Source organism: Triticum urartu, chromosome 7A (genome assembly GCF_056163025.1).
Source record: "Triticum urartu cultivar PI428250 chromosome 7A, HENAU_Tu73, whole genome shotgun sequence".
Classification (NCBI taxonomy): domain Eukaryota; kingdom Viridiplantae; phylum Streptophyta; class Magnoliopsida; order Poales; family Poaceae; genus Triticum; species Triticum urartu.
Window position 1 is genome coordinate 292,604,688 of NC_141879.1, and position 20,259 is coordinate 292,624,946.

General features: G+C 45.5%; 1 protein-coding gene across 1 annotated transcript; it reads right to left on the reverse strand.

Annotated features, from left to right (window-relative positions):
* Nucleotides 1-15,155: 15,155 nt before the first annotated feature.
* LOC147959350 (uncharacterized) lies at nt 15,156-18,477 on the reverse strand. The gene is made up of 2 exons (XM_087532612.1): nt 18,145-18,477; nt 15,156-16,508 (listed from the first exon to the last, which is right to left on the reverse strand). Exons 1-2 carry the CDS (start codon nt 18,475-18,477, stop codon nt 15,156-15,158), a joined length of 1,686 nt encoding a protein of 561 aa, XP_087388738.1.
* Nucleotides 18,478-20,259: the final 1,782 nt, after the last annotated feature.

Below are 20,259 nucleotides of genomic sequence, written 5' to 3' on the forward strand. Positions count from 1 at the left end.
AGAGACAGAATTGCACACAAGATATTACAATCTGGTTTTATTAGCCGACTCTCTTGAAAGATGCTCGTAAGTATGTCTAGTCTTGTGATGAATGTCAAAGAATTTGTAATATTAGTAGACATCAAGAAATGCCTATAAATTATTCACTTGTTATTGCACCATTTGATGTTTGGGTTTTTTGATTATATGGGACCTTTTCCATCCTCTAATGGGTATACACATATTTTAGTTGTTGTTGATTACATTACTAATTGGGTAGAAGCTATTCCAACTAGTAGCGCTGATCATAACACTTCTATTAAAATACTTAAAGAAGTTATTTTTTCCGAGGTTTGGAGTCCCTAGATATTTAATGACTGATGGTGGTTCACACTTTATTCATGGTGCTTTCCGTAAATTGCTTGCTAAGTATGATGTTAACCATAGAATTGCATCTCCGTACCATCCTCAGTCTATTGGTCAAGTAGAATTGAGTAACAGAGAAATAAAATTAATTCGTTAAAAGACTGTTAGTAGATCCATAAAGAATTGGTCTAAGAAACTTGATGATGCATTATGGGCTTATAGAACTGCATATAAAAATCCAATGGGTATGTCTCCATATAAGATGGTTTATGGAAAAGCATGTCACTTACCTCTTGAACTAGAACATGAAGCTTATTGGGCAATTAAAGAGCTCAACTATGATTTCAAACTTGCCGGTGAGAAGAGGTTGTTTGACATTAGCTCACTTGATGAATGGAGAACCCAATCCTATGAAAATGCCAAGTTGTTTAAAGAAAAAAGTTAAAAGATGGCATGAAAAAAGGATACAAAAGTGTGAATTTAATGTAGGTGACTATGTCTTGCTATACAACTCTCATTTAAGATTTTTTGCAGGAAAACTTCTCTCTAAGTGGGAAGGTCCTTACATTACCGAGGAGGTTTATCATAATGGTGCCATCAAGATCAACAACACCGAAGGTACCAATTCGAAGGTGGTAAGTGGGCAAAGAATCAAACATTATATCTCATGTACTCCCATAAATGTTGAAACCAATATTATTAATACCATCATGCTACGGTAATTTTTTTGGCCGAATTAGGACAAGCTTTGGTGGAAGCTTCTTGCAAACCAGAGCTTCCCTCAAGAAAGCTTGTGGCTCCGAGAGGGAACGTGTCACCTCCATGTGCAAAAGGACATATGTACACTGCCTGCTCCCGCCTTAATTTTTTTACACAGGCAGATTAGACCAAATAGAGTATCGTGGTAAATTTTGGAATTATTCCGAGTTCATTTGGCCTTTTTATACAGTAATTGAGTTTCTGGGCATTTAATGTGCATAATTCAAATTTGAACTAGAAGCACATGCTCTAGTGCACCAAAGTTGGTTGAAAAATCACATGTGTGTCCTTGGGCGAATTTGTAGGTCCCATGCAAGAAATGGGAATGAAATTCAAACATTTGGGCGTCGTGGCTCGGCCGGACTGATTGAGAAACTTGGTGTTTTAATTCCTGTAAATCCAAAACACGCTTGAAAATCATGAAACTTGGCATGCTGTCATGACATGGCACCAACATGCTGCGATAATTTTTTTGGCCGAATTGGGACAAGCTTTGGTGTAAGTTTCTTGCAAACCGGAGCTTCCCTCAAGAAGGCTCATGGTTCCAAGAGGGAATGAGTCACCTCCATGTGCGAAACGACATACATACACTGCCTTCTCCTGCCTTAATTTTTTACACAGGAAGATTAGACCAAATAGAAGTATCGTGGTAAATTTTGGAATTATTCCGGGCTTGTTTGGCCCTTTTTATACATTAATTGAGTTTCTGTGCATTTAATGTGCATAATTCAAATTTGAACTCCAAGCACATGCTCCAGTGCACCAAAGTTGGTTGAAAAAATTACATGTGTGTCCTTGGGTGAATTTCTAGGTCCCATGCAAGAAATGGGAATGAAATTCAAACATCTGGGCGTCGTGGCTCGGCGGGAAAGATTGAGAAACTTGGTTTGTTTTAATTCCTGTAAATCCAAAACACTCCTGAAAATCATGAAACTTGGCATGGTGTCAATGACATGGCACCAACATGTTGCGGTAATTCTTTTGGCCGAATTGGGACAAGCTTTGGTGCAAGCTTCTTGCAAACCGGAGCTTCCCTCAAGAAGGCTCGTGGTTCCGAGAGGGAACGTGTCGCCTCCGTGTGCGAAATGACATACATACACTGTCTTCTCCCGCCTTAATTTTTTTACACAGGCAGATTAGACCAAATAGAAGTATCGTGCTAAATTTTGGAATTATTCCAGGTTCATTTGGCCTTTTTCATACATTAATTGAGTTTGTGGGCATTTAATGTGCATAATTCAAATTTGAACTACAAGCGCATGCTCTAGTGCACCAAAGTTGGTTGAAAAATTACATGTGTGTCCTTGGGTGAATTTCTAGGTCCCATGCAAGAAATGGGAATAAAATTCAAACATCTGGGCGTCGTGGCTTGGCCGGGAAGATTGAGAAACTTGGTTTTTTAATTCCTGTAAATCCAAAACACGCCTGAAAATCATGAAACTTGGCATGGTTTCATGACATGGCACCAACATGTTGTGGTAATTTTTCTGTCCGATTTGCGAAGGCGCACACATTAACAATCAACAAAGTCATTTTGGAACAAGTGCTGTCACGTTACAAATCGGAAACACAACTATTATTGAAATTGTGGGCGTTCTACTTACCAATTACGTGCAGCCACACATCCCTTTTTTTATTGGCTAGGAGGTGCAGTGTGGGGTAGCTATCTGATTATGGGAGGCATGCGATAAGACCCCTGCGCATGCTCATTGGAAGGAGAACCCTTTGACCTCTACCCGCCGTGCACCTCCCTCCCAATGTCTCCATTAATGGCGCCCGAGCCCCTGTTCTACGGCGTGGCTATATGTCTCGCTGGACTGAGATTTAAGAGAGAAAAATGAAAATCTGAAAAGAAAGTTTTACACGGACTGGATAATAATTGTCTTACATATTTAGGAACATAATTAAAATCCCCGCAAAAAAGGAAAATAATTAAAAAAAAGCCACATGCGGCAACGCCCGAAATACATAAGGGAAAAAGAAGAATGAAGACAACGATCTGGCTCGCTGATCTCTCTACTTTCTTGATGCGTTGCTGCAGGCCGTGGGAACTAGTCTCCGCGGCGAGCGGCGATGAGCTCTTTCTTGTCCTCAAGATGCTGCTTAAGAGCATCCACGGATTCCTCTACCAGCCTTCTGCGCTCGATGCGCAACATGGAATTCTCGCCCATAAGGTTCTCCACGATGACGCCGGTCCTCTTCAACAAGGCAGTGGTCTCTTCCTGCTGCTCCGCACTTCCGACGATCTTCACCCTCAGCAGGTCGTGCTCGGCCCGGAGCTTCGCGTTGCTCTCATTTAGTTGTCGGATGACGTCGGTAGCCTGTTCAAAAGAGGCTTTCATGTCGTTCTACAACCTCGCCCAGCCGGAGATCTGATCCATCTGGCTATGGACGATCACATGCATGCGCCTGTAAGAGTCCTCACCTGTCCGCGAGACATTTTCCCAGGCCGCCGCGGCATGGGAGGACATCTCTGCTGGATTTGCGGTGCGGCGGGACATCTCTTCTTCTTCCGCGGCGCGGCCGGACCAGTCTGCCGCATCGACGGCGCAATGGGACCACCGTGCTGCTTCTGCGGTGCGGCAGGATCTCTATGCTACTACAGCCACGCGGCGGGACATGCCGGCTGCATTCATGGCGAGGCGGGACATCTCTTGTGCTTCCGCTTCCATGCTCGCATCTCCCTGGTGGCAATCTCTCGACCCAGAACTCACGATGGCCATGGCTGACGCAAGGGAACAATGATGAATGACTTGTTTGTTTTTGTGGATGAGGAGTTGAGGAGGAATGTGCAGTCATCTTGGAGTAGTAGTATTTATAACCGAGTACTAATATGCTCCTAACTGGGAAACCGTTTATGTTTTGATCAGAGTGAACATGTTTGCAATTTGGAATGTGACGGGACACAGGCTCAAAATTTACTGACGGTTATAAGTGCGGCACTATTCCCAGAAGGCGTAACGTGGGCACGTACGCCTTCTCGGCCGTGTACGTGGCGTTTGCATCATAGGGTGCACCGCAATAGGCAATGTCAGCACACGTCTTGTTCCAACAACCGTGCGTGCTCGTTATTACCATCGCGCACGCTTCTTTTAATTAGAATGTGTGTGCACATCTAGCGCACACACGTTGATCTATCTAGCTGTTTCAGTTTGTTGTGGCTAATTGCAAACAGTTCATCCGTGTGAAGTGTATGCCATCAATCGCAGACACTTTGATTTGGCTGACCCGTTTCTGTTCTGTTTCCTAATCGCAAACAGTTAATCCTTCTGAAGCGTATGCCTTCAATCGCACATACCTTTATCTAGCTGCATGTTTCTATTGCTCCTCCTCATCACAAACAGTTCATCCGAGTGAACCATAAGCTGTATATCGCACACGCCTTCATCTGGTTGCCCGTTTCTTTTGTTCCGCCTCATCGCAAATAGTTCATTGAACTGAACCGTATGCCCTGCATTGCACACGCAACTAAAATCTGAACCGTGTTTGATGGCTCTGCCATCACAAACGTTTTGCACCTTTTTTGACGGTTCTTTTACACCACCGTTTGCGATTATTGCATCGCACATAGTTTTTTTGAAGGGTCTCTGTTCGTAGTGTTGCGTTAGCAGCATCCTGCAGTAGTGCCACGCCAAGATGAATGTTAAGGGCCATACCCTTACGACAATTGCCGCAATATGATACTGGCAAGCAACCAGAACATGCATAAGGACCGATAGTACGAACACAAACATATAAGCCCAGAGGGATAAACTCAAATTTAAGATTAAGCAAAGGAAATCAGTTCCACGCAAGCATAAAATAGTACAGTACCTAAACACAAAGCATACATCATGTTTTGTTACAAGATAACAAGAGAGCAACAACGGTTCATCACTTCATCCGATAGCTGCGCGAAGTCGTTGGGACGCGTAGGACCTTGGCGGCCAGAGGGGTGGCTTTCTCTTTGGGAGCTGAGACGTCGGCGCCTGCCGACGGCTTCCTGAAACCGTCATCAAGGTCGAGATCTGGATGGTGTCAGGCATTGTTACTCAAGACCATGAGGAGGGCGCCATGGGCGAGCTTCCAGGACTCGGTCACAAAGTGCTTGGCCCTCCCCTCTTCATGCACCTTCAGCTTGTCGATCAGCTCGCTGAAGAAATGATGTGACCATCGGCACCAAGGCTAATATCTCACATAAAAAAATGATCCAACCTACACCAGTTCAGGAGGAGTTGCTGTCAGAACCAATGGAGAAGGCCAAGGCAGAAGAATTTTTATTTATTGGAAAAATACGGATGCCTATTCAACTATCAGATCCTAAGCCTGAAGAAATCAAGCCAACGTTTAGAACGCCAAGCATGTGGACCATCATTGGTTCGTTGCCAGTTCAGGTCAGGTAAGGAGCATATAAATTTCGTTATTTTTTTAATTCCTAGAATTATGAAGTTATCCATTGAGAAGAATTTGAATCTGAAGGCAATCAGATCGCACTAGTTGTTTCCTTTGTTTTCGGGTCAAATACTAGCTATTACGTGAGTTAGTTTTAGAAGGTTTGTTTTCCTCTCTCTCCCAATCATAGGAGGAGAAACGTTTTATCTTTTTCTAGTAGATGGGATTCGTGTCATCCAAGGAGTGTTGAGTACGTACGTGCCTGTGTGCACTATATGATGGTCGGGAGTCGGTCGTGTAAAGGGGAGAACAGAGGGTTAAGAAAAATACCAGAAAAGTACCATGTTTGGGTACGCCAAATACCTACGTTTATTTGCTAATCTCTGAGAGATTTAGTTGCTGCTATGCGCGTGGTTCAATCTCTTCGATTCCGTTCGTAAGTATTATTCTTTGGTTTTCTTGCATCGCTTGATCCGAAGAACCAATCTGCTACTTCGTCGTCTATGCCGACTATTATGAAAATTGTTCGTCTTGTTCTTCACTGTTTTTGTGTGTACCGTGAAAGATTGTGCCTCCGAACGACTCGCCATATTGTCGGGTCACATCAAGAAAACTCCCAGCTTGACGCAGGGGACTTCATGCTTGTTGACTGAAAAAGCTGGCCCATCCATGCCCATCACAACGATCAGGGCAGCAAGATGCATGGCGATATCAATCAGGCTCCCGATCCAGAGGTTGAGCTGCTCAGATTGATTCACCAGCTGGTCTTCTGCCTCCTTTTGGAGACGCTGGGCATTGTCCAGATCTCTGGACAACTGCTGCTGGCGGGTGCTATTGGACTCTGCCGCACTTTCCAAGGTGTCGATCCTGGCCTTCAGATTGGTGATGGTGCCGTTGGTGGTTTCAATGCTTTGAGTCATGGAGGAAAGCTGCGACTGCACATCGGTCAGGAGAACCTCCATTTTTCGCGCTTCCTCCTTGAGGACCTCCACCTCCTTGGTGCTCCCGACAAGCTCTTCAGTCAGCTTGATCACCTGTTGGTCAAGATCAGTCCTGGCAGCAGATGCGGCAGCTAGATCATCAGTGAGTTTCTTCAACCGAGCAGCGAAATCGGTCGTAAGGGCATCCATGGCAGCTTTGTGCTTGTCCTCCAACTCCTTGGTGCATAGCTGCACGAGGGCCTCCAGATCGTCATCTTTGGCACGTAGAGTGGCTCCAAGATTCTCCTCCCGGAGGGAGATCTCTTGCTCCCTGACGTCTAGGTGTGCCTTGCAGTCCGCCAGGTGCACTTCACGAGCCATGACATCTCCCCTCATCATTAGGATCGCCTCTTGCTGCCTCATAAGCACCTTGAACTGCTTACCGTGCCATTCACGCAGCTCCAGGCACTTGTCCTTCAGCTTCTGGTCCACCTTGCTGGAAGACTCGCGCCACTCCTTGAGCACCTGCCACTTCTTGTCATGTCGGGCTTGCATTTCCTTGACACCGGCTGCCATGGACTTCAGGAAATACAAGTCCATTGCGACGGCAACCAAATCATCCGCTTGTCCAACCCCTTGGTGCAGCGGTGCCAGGATGCGCTGAAGCTCTTCGTTGAGCTCCGTGCCCGTCACTATTGACGGGCTGGGAGCTCCGGTCCCAGGCAGCATCAACACCAGCGCTAGTTGACTCGAGGGGGATGGTGAGGTCCCTATCATGGGCCCAGAGGAGGGAAGTGGATCCATGGTTTGGAGAGAAATTTTTCCCTCGACCACCACTTCCACCTCTAGGGCGTACTCCGAAGCATGCTCCACCACCGCCAAGGAACCCTGAGCACTCTCGGCAATAAGGCCCTGTCTCTCCATAATGGCGATCCTGGCGGCCTTGTCCACAGTGGCTCTCCCTATACTGGCTACCTCTTCCAGCAGCTCTGGCTCTTCGGCCTTGAGTACTATAGAAGAGAGGATAAGAGAATGAAGAAAAAGCAGAAGCTTCCGATTGCCAGGATATAGGGAGAAGGGATATGTACAAGGAAGAAGAAAGAAGAGCGGAAGGTAAGTACCTGGAGAAGCCTGCCGGGTAGGGGCCTTAGTTTCCCCGGCAGCACTAGTTGCCGGGACATGATCTCTGCCCCCTGCAGTGGCAGTCACGACAACACCCTGTGCAATCTCGTTCATGGAAGGCCTCGCCAGGGGTTCGTCGGCTGGGTCAGCAGGAGGAACATGCCCTTCCAGGGGGACTCATCTTGTGTTGTCCCACTGCTTCCTCCTACCGGGGGAATGGGAAGCCCATCTCCGTCTCCTCCGACAGAGGGGACCAACCCTCCACCTCCAGACCGGGGGCTGGGCTGGGGGCTCGGTGCAGGATCCTCCATGTTTCTCCCCGCCAGGTCGAGGTTCTCCATAGTCTTCGGTGACCCAACGCGCCGGAGCCTCTTCGATCGGTGGATGAGGGTTTCCATATCCTCTTCCACCTCTCTGCAAACAATAGCAAAACAAGAGGTCAGTCAACAAAGATAATCAAGTATACTGAAGCTATTCACAAGAAAGGAAATGTTCCTTACTCCTCAGCAATAGCATGGACCTCAAATTGAACTCCATGGGCAGCGAAGACCCCCTGCCTCTCTTTTGGGGTGGAGGGGCTGGAAGCTCTCCTATAGCCCCAACTCCAGCTAAGGCATTGGGGGCTTCGAAGGGGACGAGCTCTGCGAAGAGCTTGAGCTAGAGTGAGAGCTGGAATCGATCTCCACGTTCGCCGATTGTTGCTTGGCGGGGGAAGCTTTGATCCCGGCAAGGCAAGGAGACTAACGGCACGCCACGTCTGCCTTGGTGATTTTGGTGGTGGTTTTCTTCACCCTTTTGGCGGCAAGCGCTGGATTTAGGAGTGCCGCTCCCCGGTTAGCAACACGTCTGCAGGGACGCTGGTCCAGAATCGGCTCAGGGCTTGAGGTCCAGCCGCGAGCCACTCCGCCACGGGTTTCACCACCTCACCAACCTCCTCCTCCTCCTCCTCCTCCTCCTCTTGGAGCTCTGCTGCCGAAGCGGCTAGGGCATCAAGCCTGGCAGTCTCGTCCCCGGTAAGATCTTCCGTGGCTTGCGCTTCACTGCCACCACGAGAGGAGCCCTCGTCCTCAGCCTTCCCTTTTCCTTTCACAGCCTTTGCGGCCCTTGCGATCACAGCAATTCGGGAAGCCTAGTCCTCCTTAATCCTCCTCTTGATAAATGCTGCCTCCATGGAGGAGGCGCATTTATACATACCAATATCAACCCTGGTGACGCTCTCCACCAGGGCACTAGACCATTCGAGCTCCTCATCAAGAGAGGGCAGCCGCCAATCACGTGCCACTCCATGAGCATTGCAATCTGACATCCACTTCAATATCTGACCCCGAGCAGAATTGATGTTCAGAGGGATGACGGTTGTCGGGATCTTGAACAACTCGAAGCGGCCAAACAACTGGTCACATAGCCAGGCATGGGCATAAACAGACAAGTTGTTGGCCAAACCTGGGAGCAATCTCATCCTATCCCTAGTGTTGCCATACAGCCAGGTGGGTCTGTCCCTCTTATGTAGTGACGAGATGTGGCGGAGGAGAAAATCGGCACCCACATGCTTGATGGTTAACCCGGCAGCTTTTAGGCGGATGATCCTGTTGATTGACGGGCGAAGCCTATCACCAGTGAGGCCGAATGTGCTCCATTCCTTTTTGCGCTGAACACACACTGTCCGTACTTCACAGAAGTCTAGGGCTGCCTCATCCTGGATCTAGCACCAGTCTCCTCTCCACTCATCCCACCTCTCACGCTGCTGACTAGAGATATAACCCCAAGATTTTCTTGCCACCGTGGCATCCAGCTGATGTTCCCGGAGCGATGCTTTTTGTTCTCCACTCGCGGGATGAAATAATGCCTAAACAGATCCACGTTGGGGGCAACTCCGACGAAATTCTCACACAAATGAGCAAAAATGGCCATGGTCGCCATTGCATTCAGAGTGAAGTCGAGAAGGTGGAATCCATAAATCGTCATCATCGCCTCAAAGAATTCAGAAAAAGGAGAGCAGAGGCCATAGATGAAGTAAGCATAGAAGAATCGGTATGAATTTGGCGGATCCTCTTTCTCCTCCACCAGAACATTGGGACCACCATGCCCCGTTGGTAATTCCCTCCCACATAGGTACCTATACCTTGCTTGCAGAATCGGGCTGTCCAGATTCGACGGAAAGAAGACAACATCTCCCCTCTGCTTCCTGTCTAACTCCGCCACCCTCTTCCTTCCCACGGCGACCACCTCCTTCGCCGCGGCTGTCTGCTTCCCTTTCACTGCAGTTTTCTTCCCCATTCCCGCGAGCGCCGGTGCGAATGGGGGAAGGGATCAAGTGGAGGAATTGTAGCGGGCAAGGGAGAGAGGGAGAAGAAGGGGGCAGTTATTTGGCTTGCGGAGGAAGATGATGGGAAGGCAGAGCAGGCGACAAGTGAATCATGCCACTCCATGTTTTTCTATCTTAAGGGGGAGAAGGCGTGGAGCGAGGGCGCGACGCTTCAAAAAGTTACCATTTTACATTAAACTGTAACAGTCCCACGACCCCATGACTCGCAGTAATTGCGTCAAGTGGACGTTGGAGTGATAGGTCATCATGACGAACCGCCATGCGCCGCCCTCCCCTGCCACGTGTCAATGCATTGTTTGGGGCCTAACCCAACGTGTCGTGCGACCCGTATGGATCAGTCCCGGGGGCTTATGTTGGGGAACACAAACAGGGGTGTGTATTTTCCCTTGACTCAAGCACGGACGGAGAAGCTTACAAGCACAAAATCAAGGCTACAGTGTCAAGACCAGATTGGAGCACAAGGGACCAGCCCTCTGAAGGATCCAGCACGTGGATCAAGAAGACCAAGAAGATCCAGAGAAACAAGACATTGCCAAGGGAAAAGCCGCCCCTACCGGGCAGGTGAGCCCAACAAGGATAGGGTTTCCCCTGGAAGCAAGCCTTCGAGGCACCCTGGTAGGCCTACCTGGGCTTACAGAGGCAGAACCACCCCACCGCACCACCTCATCACGACCCAAGTCGCCAATCAGCGCGGTGTCAAGCTCCAAGGTGACTAAGTGGCTGTTATTCACCACATGGCAGCCACTTTCTACAGAAAATGCCTCCAAGTGACACCCGTCCTGCGATATGTCTAGCAAGCAGGTGCGAAGCTGGCAAAATAACCCGGCAGGCCCTGCCGGGCAAATGTATGATGTGGCGTTGAGCGGCGCATTTAATGCGCTCTGTCAGCCTGCAGAGTTAGGTATGATAGCACTGTTTTCTATCTAATCAGTGATAATGACTAATTTTCCATTGTGGTGACCCCTTCTATCTATAAAAGGAGGCCCAAGGCAACCGTAGAAGGGGTTGGATGATTCAGACCTCCACACACTCATATGCGCGTAGCCGCTCTCGCCCCAAGGCAACCCTGTCGGGCAAGTGCGTTGTGCTCACCACCATTTTTCCACCATCAATCCACCAACGCAGGAGTAGGGTTTTATGCCTCACAGCGGCCCGAACCTGGGTAAAATTGCCCGTGTGATCTCTGTCGTGCTGCTCCATGCTTTTCACTCTTTGTGCAATGTGCTATGCCCCCGTCGAACCAGAAAGGGACTCTTGGTCCCATAGGTGGCCGTGGTTTCCCGCAGCACCTTCCCTGATGGGAAATTACCAAATTAGACATCGGGATCAGCCAATGGCCAAACGACACGAGTCCAACGGTCGGATTTGACCACAACGGTAACATTGCTTGCGTAGGAAGGAATGCTAACTCCTCGGTCTGAGACAAATCTCTTGCAGCGAAGAAGATCACAGTCTCTTGCTGGCAAGTATTTGCTCCAAGCACAAAGAGATTTCTCTCACAACTTTCATAGGTTTTGGCTAAGCATCACATCGGATCTTAAGCTTCGAGAGCCTATACCCCTCTTAATAGTACGGAGGTCTTGTGACTCAAAAGAATGAAGAACAGTGAAATGAATACTACATCTTCATTTTGTCTCCGACTTCCATCGCTACAGTCAATTTCTTCGGATGACAGCACCGAATCAAAAGCTTTGCTTCAACAGAACTTTCAAGGGGTCGACTTCTTCACATCAATCTTCTCGACTATATGACTTCAACAAATATAGCTAGTTCTTCTCTGCAACGCAGATATACTTCAGTGAAGTTCCTTCGAACTCAAAACTGGAGACAACATTGTCTTCAGTTGTGTATGGACTTTTTCTCTCTATATGCACTATCGAAAAAATCAGTCCATACCTATTTCTGTCAACAATCTCCAAAACACAAGGTAGGCAGATATTGCACCAACAATCTCCCCCTTTCTGGATGACTGTTGACAAAACAGATCACATCAAAGGATAGATAATGAATGGAATGTAATGCGAAGAATAATGGAAGACGAGAGATAAGTACGAAGATAAATCATTCTCCCCCTTGAGATGTGCTTCAGATCATGAAGAACCGGATGGAGATGAGATTATTCTTCGTATAGGTGGCATTGATTTAAGATGTACTACTTGTCTTCTTTCAATGCACTCAACGTTTTCTGAGATGATTCTTGTCACAAAATCTTCGAAGAAAATTAGAATTATGATAATCTTTGAAAGATTTGTGACAAAGGATATAGCATGAAGGTTTTCTCAGAGCACAATTTGAATCCACATGAGAAGTAGTTTTCCTGCATGTTAGATATTCAATATAATTAGAACAAGAAAAGGAAGAAATAAAAATCCTGCTCGGAGTGGATATGCTTCAGACGTGGTTTCCCTATGATTCAGAAGATAGTAATTGTGAGGGAAAACACATTGTTAGTGAAATCATATGGCCCATACATTGTAAGACATACAAGCTTAGACTGATGTTCTCTTCTTGCATGGTTAGATAAAAAGGGATAACTATCAGTGCATATCCAACCACAACATTTATAATTCATTTAGTACTCGAAGTACTTCTCCCCCTTGTTATATCACTTGATGATTTCCTGTTCTTCTTCAAGGAGCGAATATTTTTCCCTGTAAGATACATAATTGTTGAGGGTAAACATTCAAGGGAAAAATCATACGAAGATACCTGAAAATAGATAGTATGAGTCAAATAACATTGCAGGCGGGGGTTATTAACGTTACATGATGACCGAGTATTTTAACACCACAAGCGGTGCGGTAAGTTCATGAAGCAAAATGTTCGAGGGAAAACCAAATGTGAATGATGACACCCTGCAAGAACCCCGATAAACTATCACCCGATGTAATTCTCCCCCTTTTTGTCTACAAGTGTCAAAAAGGAATGAGAAAACATACGAGGAGCTACTCTGTGGGAGAATCCTCATAATCAGAATTAAAAACACTCGACGAATTAGAATCCAAAGAGTGAGGAATGGTCATAGAAGAAGCAGGGCTGGCAGCATGGGCACTTCAAGATTTGGCGCGATGATTGTCTGGCTTGAAGATAAGAGTGTCGGCTATGTCTGCAATATCATCATCATGTCTGACAAACAACATGTCCATTGAAGCAGAACACCATGTGAGAACTGGAGTTTGTCTTCAGATGCGAGAAACAATGAGCAAGTCCATATAATCATAGTCCTTCATGATGCCCTTCTTGGCTAAATCCTTACAAGAGTAATGCTTCCTTAACAGAGTCCATGAACACTTCATTGCTTCCTTCTCATGTAGAAGAATTTAACGAGTGTGATCATGAAGCAAATTCAGATTAGTCATTAGCTCCACCTTTTGTTTTCTATCCAGCCTAATGTGGCTTTCCAGTGTCTGCTGAGTGTGAATGCAGATCTCATGAAGAGATGGATTTTCCTCACGAGGGATTACTACCCTGGCTTTCTTGACCTTCAGTGCATTTTTACATGCAGATGCATTTGCAGCAGTATCAACAGGTTCCTTTCCTTTTCTAGAGTCCTTCACAATGCGCAGAGTGTCACGAACAGGTGGCATGAAAACCTTCATTATGTAAGCCGGAAGAATTTCTCGTTGGTGAGCTACTCAATCGCGAACATGATACATGGAGCATAGGGCTTCTATGACTAAGGGCTATCAGTTGCACATGCGAGGTTTTGAATGAAAAGATCAGGAATATCAAACTTAATCCCTTGAGACATGTCCACAAGTGCATTTCCCACAATCCCTTTGATGGAATGTGGTCTAGTCGTTGGCGTAAGAGTATTGCACAAAATGTGAAATAACACTTTGTTGTCATAAGCCAACTTCTTAGGATCAACATCAATGCATTCATCACCAACCATGGTGGGATCCATCAGTACATGGAGTGGTGCTTCAGACACATCCCAGAAATGCAGTTTGTGCTCTCTATCCTTCTCAAATTCACATCGTGGAAGATTTATCAAAGCCAGAATTTGATCTGTCGAGCACTTGATCTTATTTCTACCAGTCATCCATACGAGAATCTAGGATGATGTGTTTCCAAGCTCTCCTAAGATATATAGCGTGGCATAAAGCTAAAGGATAATCTCTTGGTTCCAGCCGTGGTTGAAGCGCATGAATCCCTTTAGTAGAGCATGTTTAGTATGCTCAATTGCATGATGAAAGCAGGGCATTCCTTCTAGCTCCATGAAGTTCAATATCTTATGATTGAAAATTCTATCCTTGCCAAACAGGATCCGAGCATAATAGACAACTTGTTCTTCAGTCCAAAACCTCGGTGACAGTGAAGTCTTTTCTCCTTCATAAGGGCTGACCCCAAAGAATGCAAGCTTTGAGGAATGAAGTTGATCATTGAATGTAGGGCCATTGGGGCCATACTCAGCTGGAAACATCGAAAATGATTCCTGGGGATTTCCCAATATTCTTCATCATTTATTTCCATCGGCTGAACATCATCAGAAGATGGCACATTTCCATCAATTGGCTTTAATGGAGCAAGAGGCATTCCTGCTTTTTTGGGGGCTGATGGCACAGGAGCACTGGTATGTCCTTCAATTTACTTCGCTGGAACTCCTTTAGCGGCAATTTGACTCCCAGGCACAAGGGCCTTTTCTTTCGGTGCACTCTCAATGGAGGGAGGCACAACAACTTCCTTGGACACTTGGGTCACTACATCTTCTTCTGGCTGCTATGGCAAAACTGGTGGTACATCTTGCTGAGGCAAAACTGGTGGTACAACTACTTGAGCTTCTTCATGGTGAGCCATGGGCTCTTCATCTTTATTTTCTTCCTGTTCTAGCTATGAAGCCAAAGAACCAGGAGCGAGATCAAGCTCCATCTAGGTAGGGGCACCAGATGAGGAGACCTGGGTGGTATTTCCTTGGGAAGCAACTTGCTCCCCCTCAACTTGATCACCCTCCTTGATGGATCCTGAGAGCTCAGCATGACTTTCCTTCAAAGGCGGTGAACCTACCTTCTCCATCGCAATCTCTTCGTCAACTTTTTCTTCAGGGGCTTGTTGCTCGGGCACGACATTCTCCTCAACAGGATTATCTACAAAGATATCCATCACATCAGATTCTTGGGCAACTAGGTAGGGATGATAACTACCGCAGGCTCAGCTTGTTGCTTGGTTTCTTCCCCAAGACGAGGGGATGGATGTATTTGTTGTAGTGGAGCACTTGAATCAACATGAGCATCAGTTGCTATAGGTTGAATGTGGTGATCTGAGCTTGTCTTTGGCTTGTGAGCTCTGGCCTTAGCCTTCTGACGCTTTTCTTATTTTTCTCTTTGTCGAGCAAGATCTGCTTGACGCTTGAGCTCGTCATTTCTTCGATCACAAAGATAAGAGACATCCATCTTCAGCTTAGAGAGCCACTCAATCTTGTTATTCCTCATAACCGTGAGGGCCTTGGTAATCTCAAGAATCCCCTTGTTCACGTCTTTTCTTTCAAGCTTAGTTTTGGCATCCCTCCTCATTTGATCGAGGAGTTTCTTGCCCTCGACAGCCTGGTTTAATTCCTTGGTGATTTCTCTCAGCTCAGAGAAGTGCTCTGCCACCATCTTGGTAACATCTTCAAGCAGACCCAAACTGCTCAACTCAGCTAGATTTGCATCATAGGAAGCTCCTTCAATGATATCAAAGATAAGATCAAAATCATACTTCAGTTCCTCTGTGGAAGTAGGAACAATTATCTTGGCCTTCTTGGAAGCAACAACAACTTTCTCATATGGTAGCAACTTTCTATTTGCCGCAAGTGCAGTAGAACCCGAAGGTTTATCTGATGCCATAGAAGCAAGCCTGGGTGACGCTCTCAATGAAGGCGAAACTTTTGCTGGAGAGGGTGTATGATATGGTTTGTCAAGCAAGTCTCGTTGATCATACATGTGAATTTCTTCACCAACATTATCATCAGAGGAATCATTAGATGAGGTAGATGCTGCCTTGCTTGACTTTCTGGCAACAGATTTCTTCTTAAAAGATCGAGGGGAAACATACTTCCCGTTCTTCTTTTCCTTTCGGGCAGATGCACTTTCCTTCTTCTCTTGCACATCTTGTTGAGTTAACTCAGCATTCCGTTGTTCCACCTGATTCTTCTTCATGGCTCTGGCCTCATGCTTGGCCTTGGCCTTTTCCCTCTTTACAGCCTCCTCAGGGAAATCATCAATCGTCTTCAAAGAATCAGCATGAGCATTGGGAGGAGGAGCTGGCCTTACTTTCTCATCATCCTGACCTAGGCAGCCCTCTGCAATGCAGTCATTCCATGGAGGAGTGAATGCAAATTGGATCTGATATTTCCTTCGGACGTTCTCGTAGTTGAACCACTTCTTCGCCCAATGACGGCGAATCTTCTGCAGCCGGTTATTTCTTTCTTGGGCAGTTTCAACTCCATGTAGAGTTCTGTACGTTTCTGGATCAGACATCTTAGTCGTGGTGTTCCTCTCTCTACCGCGACCACCCTTCTTGGGATTTCCATCGGAGAACAGGGTTTTGGAATCGGTGACTTGCTCATCCTCAGGATGACTGTGAGCAGAGGGAATATCATCTTCTTCTTCAACAGATTCTGACTTAGATTTCTTCTTCGGCACTTTCAACGGCTTAGCTGCTTTTCTTTCAGCCACATGCGGCAGCTGAGAAATTTCTTCCTCGGACTAAGAATGCTATTCTGAACCGTTTGCCATGAGCACTCCTAAAGAGGAAAAACAACAATATTAAGGACAACAGGAAAAGGTCACAAAAATGCACAGAAGCATATTGACAAAAACATATAATTTTGGAAGCAACAAAGGAATTCATGGCATATATATTCGAAAGATACCATCGATACAATTGTATAACACCAACGGGCAGATAAACAACTTATCTAATCTTTCGGAAGGATACACATGAATCCTAGATTCAAACTGACTGGTACGAGGAGCAACTACAAACCGTACAAGTCATAACTTAGTGAAGCCTAAAGATCTACCGCAAGAAAATAAAGGAGAAGAAATGGCGTCAAGACGAACAGCCCTAGAACAGATGAGGGATAGGGCTAGTTCTAGATCTGGATGCCCTAACTTGGCAGTACTGATCAACTATGACAACGCGGGAGAGATGAAGTACAACACTAGCGGACCAACGGTGATGGGGCTTCGCCAGAGTTGCACAGCGAGGCTCGACGTCGACACTGCTTCGAGCTCGGACTCAGGCGGAGAGCGAGAGGAGAGGTTTGAGGCCGAACAGTGAGAGAACAAAGGATGAAGAAGCCTGGACAGGGGGGTTTATATAGCCCGAGGGCAGAACCGCACCCTCCGAAATCCACGGCCAAAAAGTACGGGACGTTCCACATTCAATGGACGAGATCACGATCAGGAGGCCATGGGCGTGTCAGCCATTTCCTGTGAAAATCTCGGTAACTGAACAGCATGCCGAAAGGTTTGAGGAAGCGCAAGCGCTAAAACAGGTAAAGTTTTGAAGTTGATTTCATTCGTGACCAAGGACGTTGGATTGAGATCTTCTTCAGATCAAGTTGCATGTTTATGACGAGGGAAAACACAGTCCGAAACAAAACACAACCAAGCGAAGAAAAAAGCATAAGACACAACAAGTCGAACAAAGATTCAAAAGAACATAGAAAGAACCAACACCAATAATAGATCTCGGGGTAAAAGATGAACACTGTAGATCCCTGAGATATCTCCTGCAAGAAAGGGTTAGTTCTTCTTCGCAACCCACACTTGTGTGGGCAATGAGGACCTCATTTTCTTCGTCTGAGCAGGAACATTCTTTCGGTGGTATGCGTAATATGCATATGCACTTTGAGAGTAATCTTAAGAATATGCATTGAAGTTATTTCCACACACATGAGTGTAATGATTCTCGTAGGTACACATGTACTCCTTTTGTTGAAGCATTGATCGATGTTTATTATGTGAATGATAACCATTGTCTCTAAGAGAATTATTCTGTATGTTCAAGTTAGCAGTGACAGATAGATTTTCAATGATGCATTTCTTCAACCATATTTGTTTCTTGAGTGAGTTAGACCTGTAGTTAGTCCCAATATATCGAGCAAAAACCTTACTATTCTGTTGTTTGAGTAGTTTGTAATTAGAGTCATCAGACTCATCAGAAATGGTGGGAGTGGAAAAATCATATCCTGATAGAGTTGCAGGTTCGAGTGTTTTGCTTTTAGCAAGAACCCAACTCGTTCGAGGATATTTCTCGGGAGTCGAGTATGTTCCATCAACATTGTGTTTTTTTCGAAACCCAATCCTTCCTTACAAAGATTTTACGCAGTATCGACTTCTTGAGCACATCACACAGAGTTTGATGCCCTTTTAGGCTTCCTAGCATTCCTGTCTCAAGCAAGTCCTTTAGCCCGCAATTTTCATTAGCAATAACAGCATATTCCTCGGAGGAGGCGTTAGGAATATCATTCATAACTATAGTATTGTTGATACTAGCATTTGAGGTCCCAGCACGTGAATCAGCATTGCTATGTTCTAGGCACTTTAAGAAGGGAGGTACAAAATCACCAGGAAGAAAAATAGATTGCTCGGCAAAGAGAGAAGCTTTTTCTAACATCAGCTTGTTATAAGATTCTTTTAGTGACATGAGATCTTGATTCCTATTAAGGAGTTCATCTGATAAACTCTCATAGTCAACTAATAGGGAATCATATCGAGTGGTAAGATCATCAATAGTTTAAGAAAAATCATCTTGCTCTTCGATCAACTTTTGATTCTTCTCCATCTCTTCAACCAGTAATCCTTCGGTCTTCCTAAGATTTATCTCAAGCATTTCAAGCTCATCTTCATGAGGTTTTGCCATTTTAACAAGTTTAGCATAAGCAATGTATTCAAGAGAGTGTCCATTCATGGATTTTTGTTGTTTTGTTGATACCTGATCCTTTGAGGATTTTGCCATGAGACAGAAGGCGATTGGTTTATCATCGCTTGAATCATCATCATCAGCATCTGATTCGAGGGAGTTGTCTGATGAGTCATATGCAATGAAGGCATTGCTCCTTCCTATCCTTCTTTGATTCTCTTCATCATTAGAATCTGAGTGAGAATTATCATCTTCAAAATGCATTCTCATGTCAGTGTATGCCCTGTTCGGCTGAGAGATTTTCTTCATGTTGGATTCGATTGTAGCTTTGGCCTAAACATCAGTGACTGGTCTCGTCGAGGAAGATGATGATGGAGATTTATTGTTCTTCGAGAGCTTAGTATGATGATCCATTCAAGCGAATCCATTGCAGTGAAGATATTTCCATCTATTGCTTGGTCTTTCCTAGATGGGGCAGTCTGATATGAGATGTCTGTATAATTTGCACTTGAAGCACTTCATATCTTTTGGAGGCAATCTTATTCTTGACGATTCAGGCATCTCATCTTCATCATCATTCACGAGATATAGGTTCTGTCTTTTGAGATCACTTAACCTTTGTGTGAGCATTTCAAGTTCTCTGGTGATGGTGTGTTGATTCTCAATATCTTCTTCTTCTTTAGAACTGCCATAGTGTGAGAGAATTTCTCCTTCACTTTCCAAAGAAGATTCTTGATTGGCATTTTCCAGTTCCATCTTTTCTTCATGATTAGACATCAGTGTCATAACCTCAACAAAGTGAAGCTCTTCATATTCTGGTCTTTGTTTGATTTTAGCTACCATGTGATCGAAGGATTCATCAAGAGCAATGAGAAGCTTGTTGACCATATCTCTATCGGTGATATCAGTTACTCCTCGCTGATGTAGTCTTTCAAGAATGTTTGTCAATTGATTAGTGAGTTCCATGGCACTTTCTTTACAAAGACTTCTGAATCCCGTGAACATGGCACGAAGCATTTGAGTGTGGGGATCTGATCTGGCAACAAAATCTTCATGAGAATCATTGATGACATCCCAAATTTGCTCTGCAGTATTGAGTCTTTGGAACTAAAAGAATATGCCTTTTGATAGACTACTACAATTGATATCTTTTGCTTGAGCATCCAGTTGTAGAATTGCTTTATCATTGGTGTTCAGATTGTTCGGTTGCTGAATGGTGTAGCCATCTTCCAAAAACTTCCATAGATCATAGTTGGTAGCTTGAATCCTGACTCTCATATGTTGCTTCTAGTATAGATAGTCATTTCCATCAAAGATAAGAAATCTTTCAAAGTGCGAGGATCTACCTGCATATGACATGCTCAAAACTCTAAGGGCGTTAGACCTTCAATAAACAGAGACATGGAGTACCCACTCTGATACCAATTGTTAGGACCGAGAGTATATCGACCAGAGGGAGGGTGAATGGGAGATTCAATAATTCTTTCGAATGTTTTGAAACTGATCTCACTCACAACAGCGGAGTAAGGTAAAGAAGGAAATAAGTAGAATCAATCTTCTTCGTCA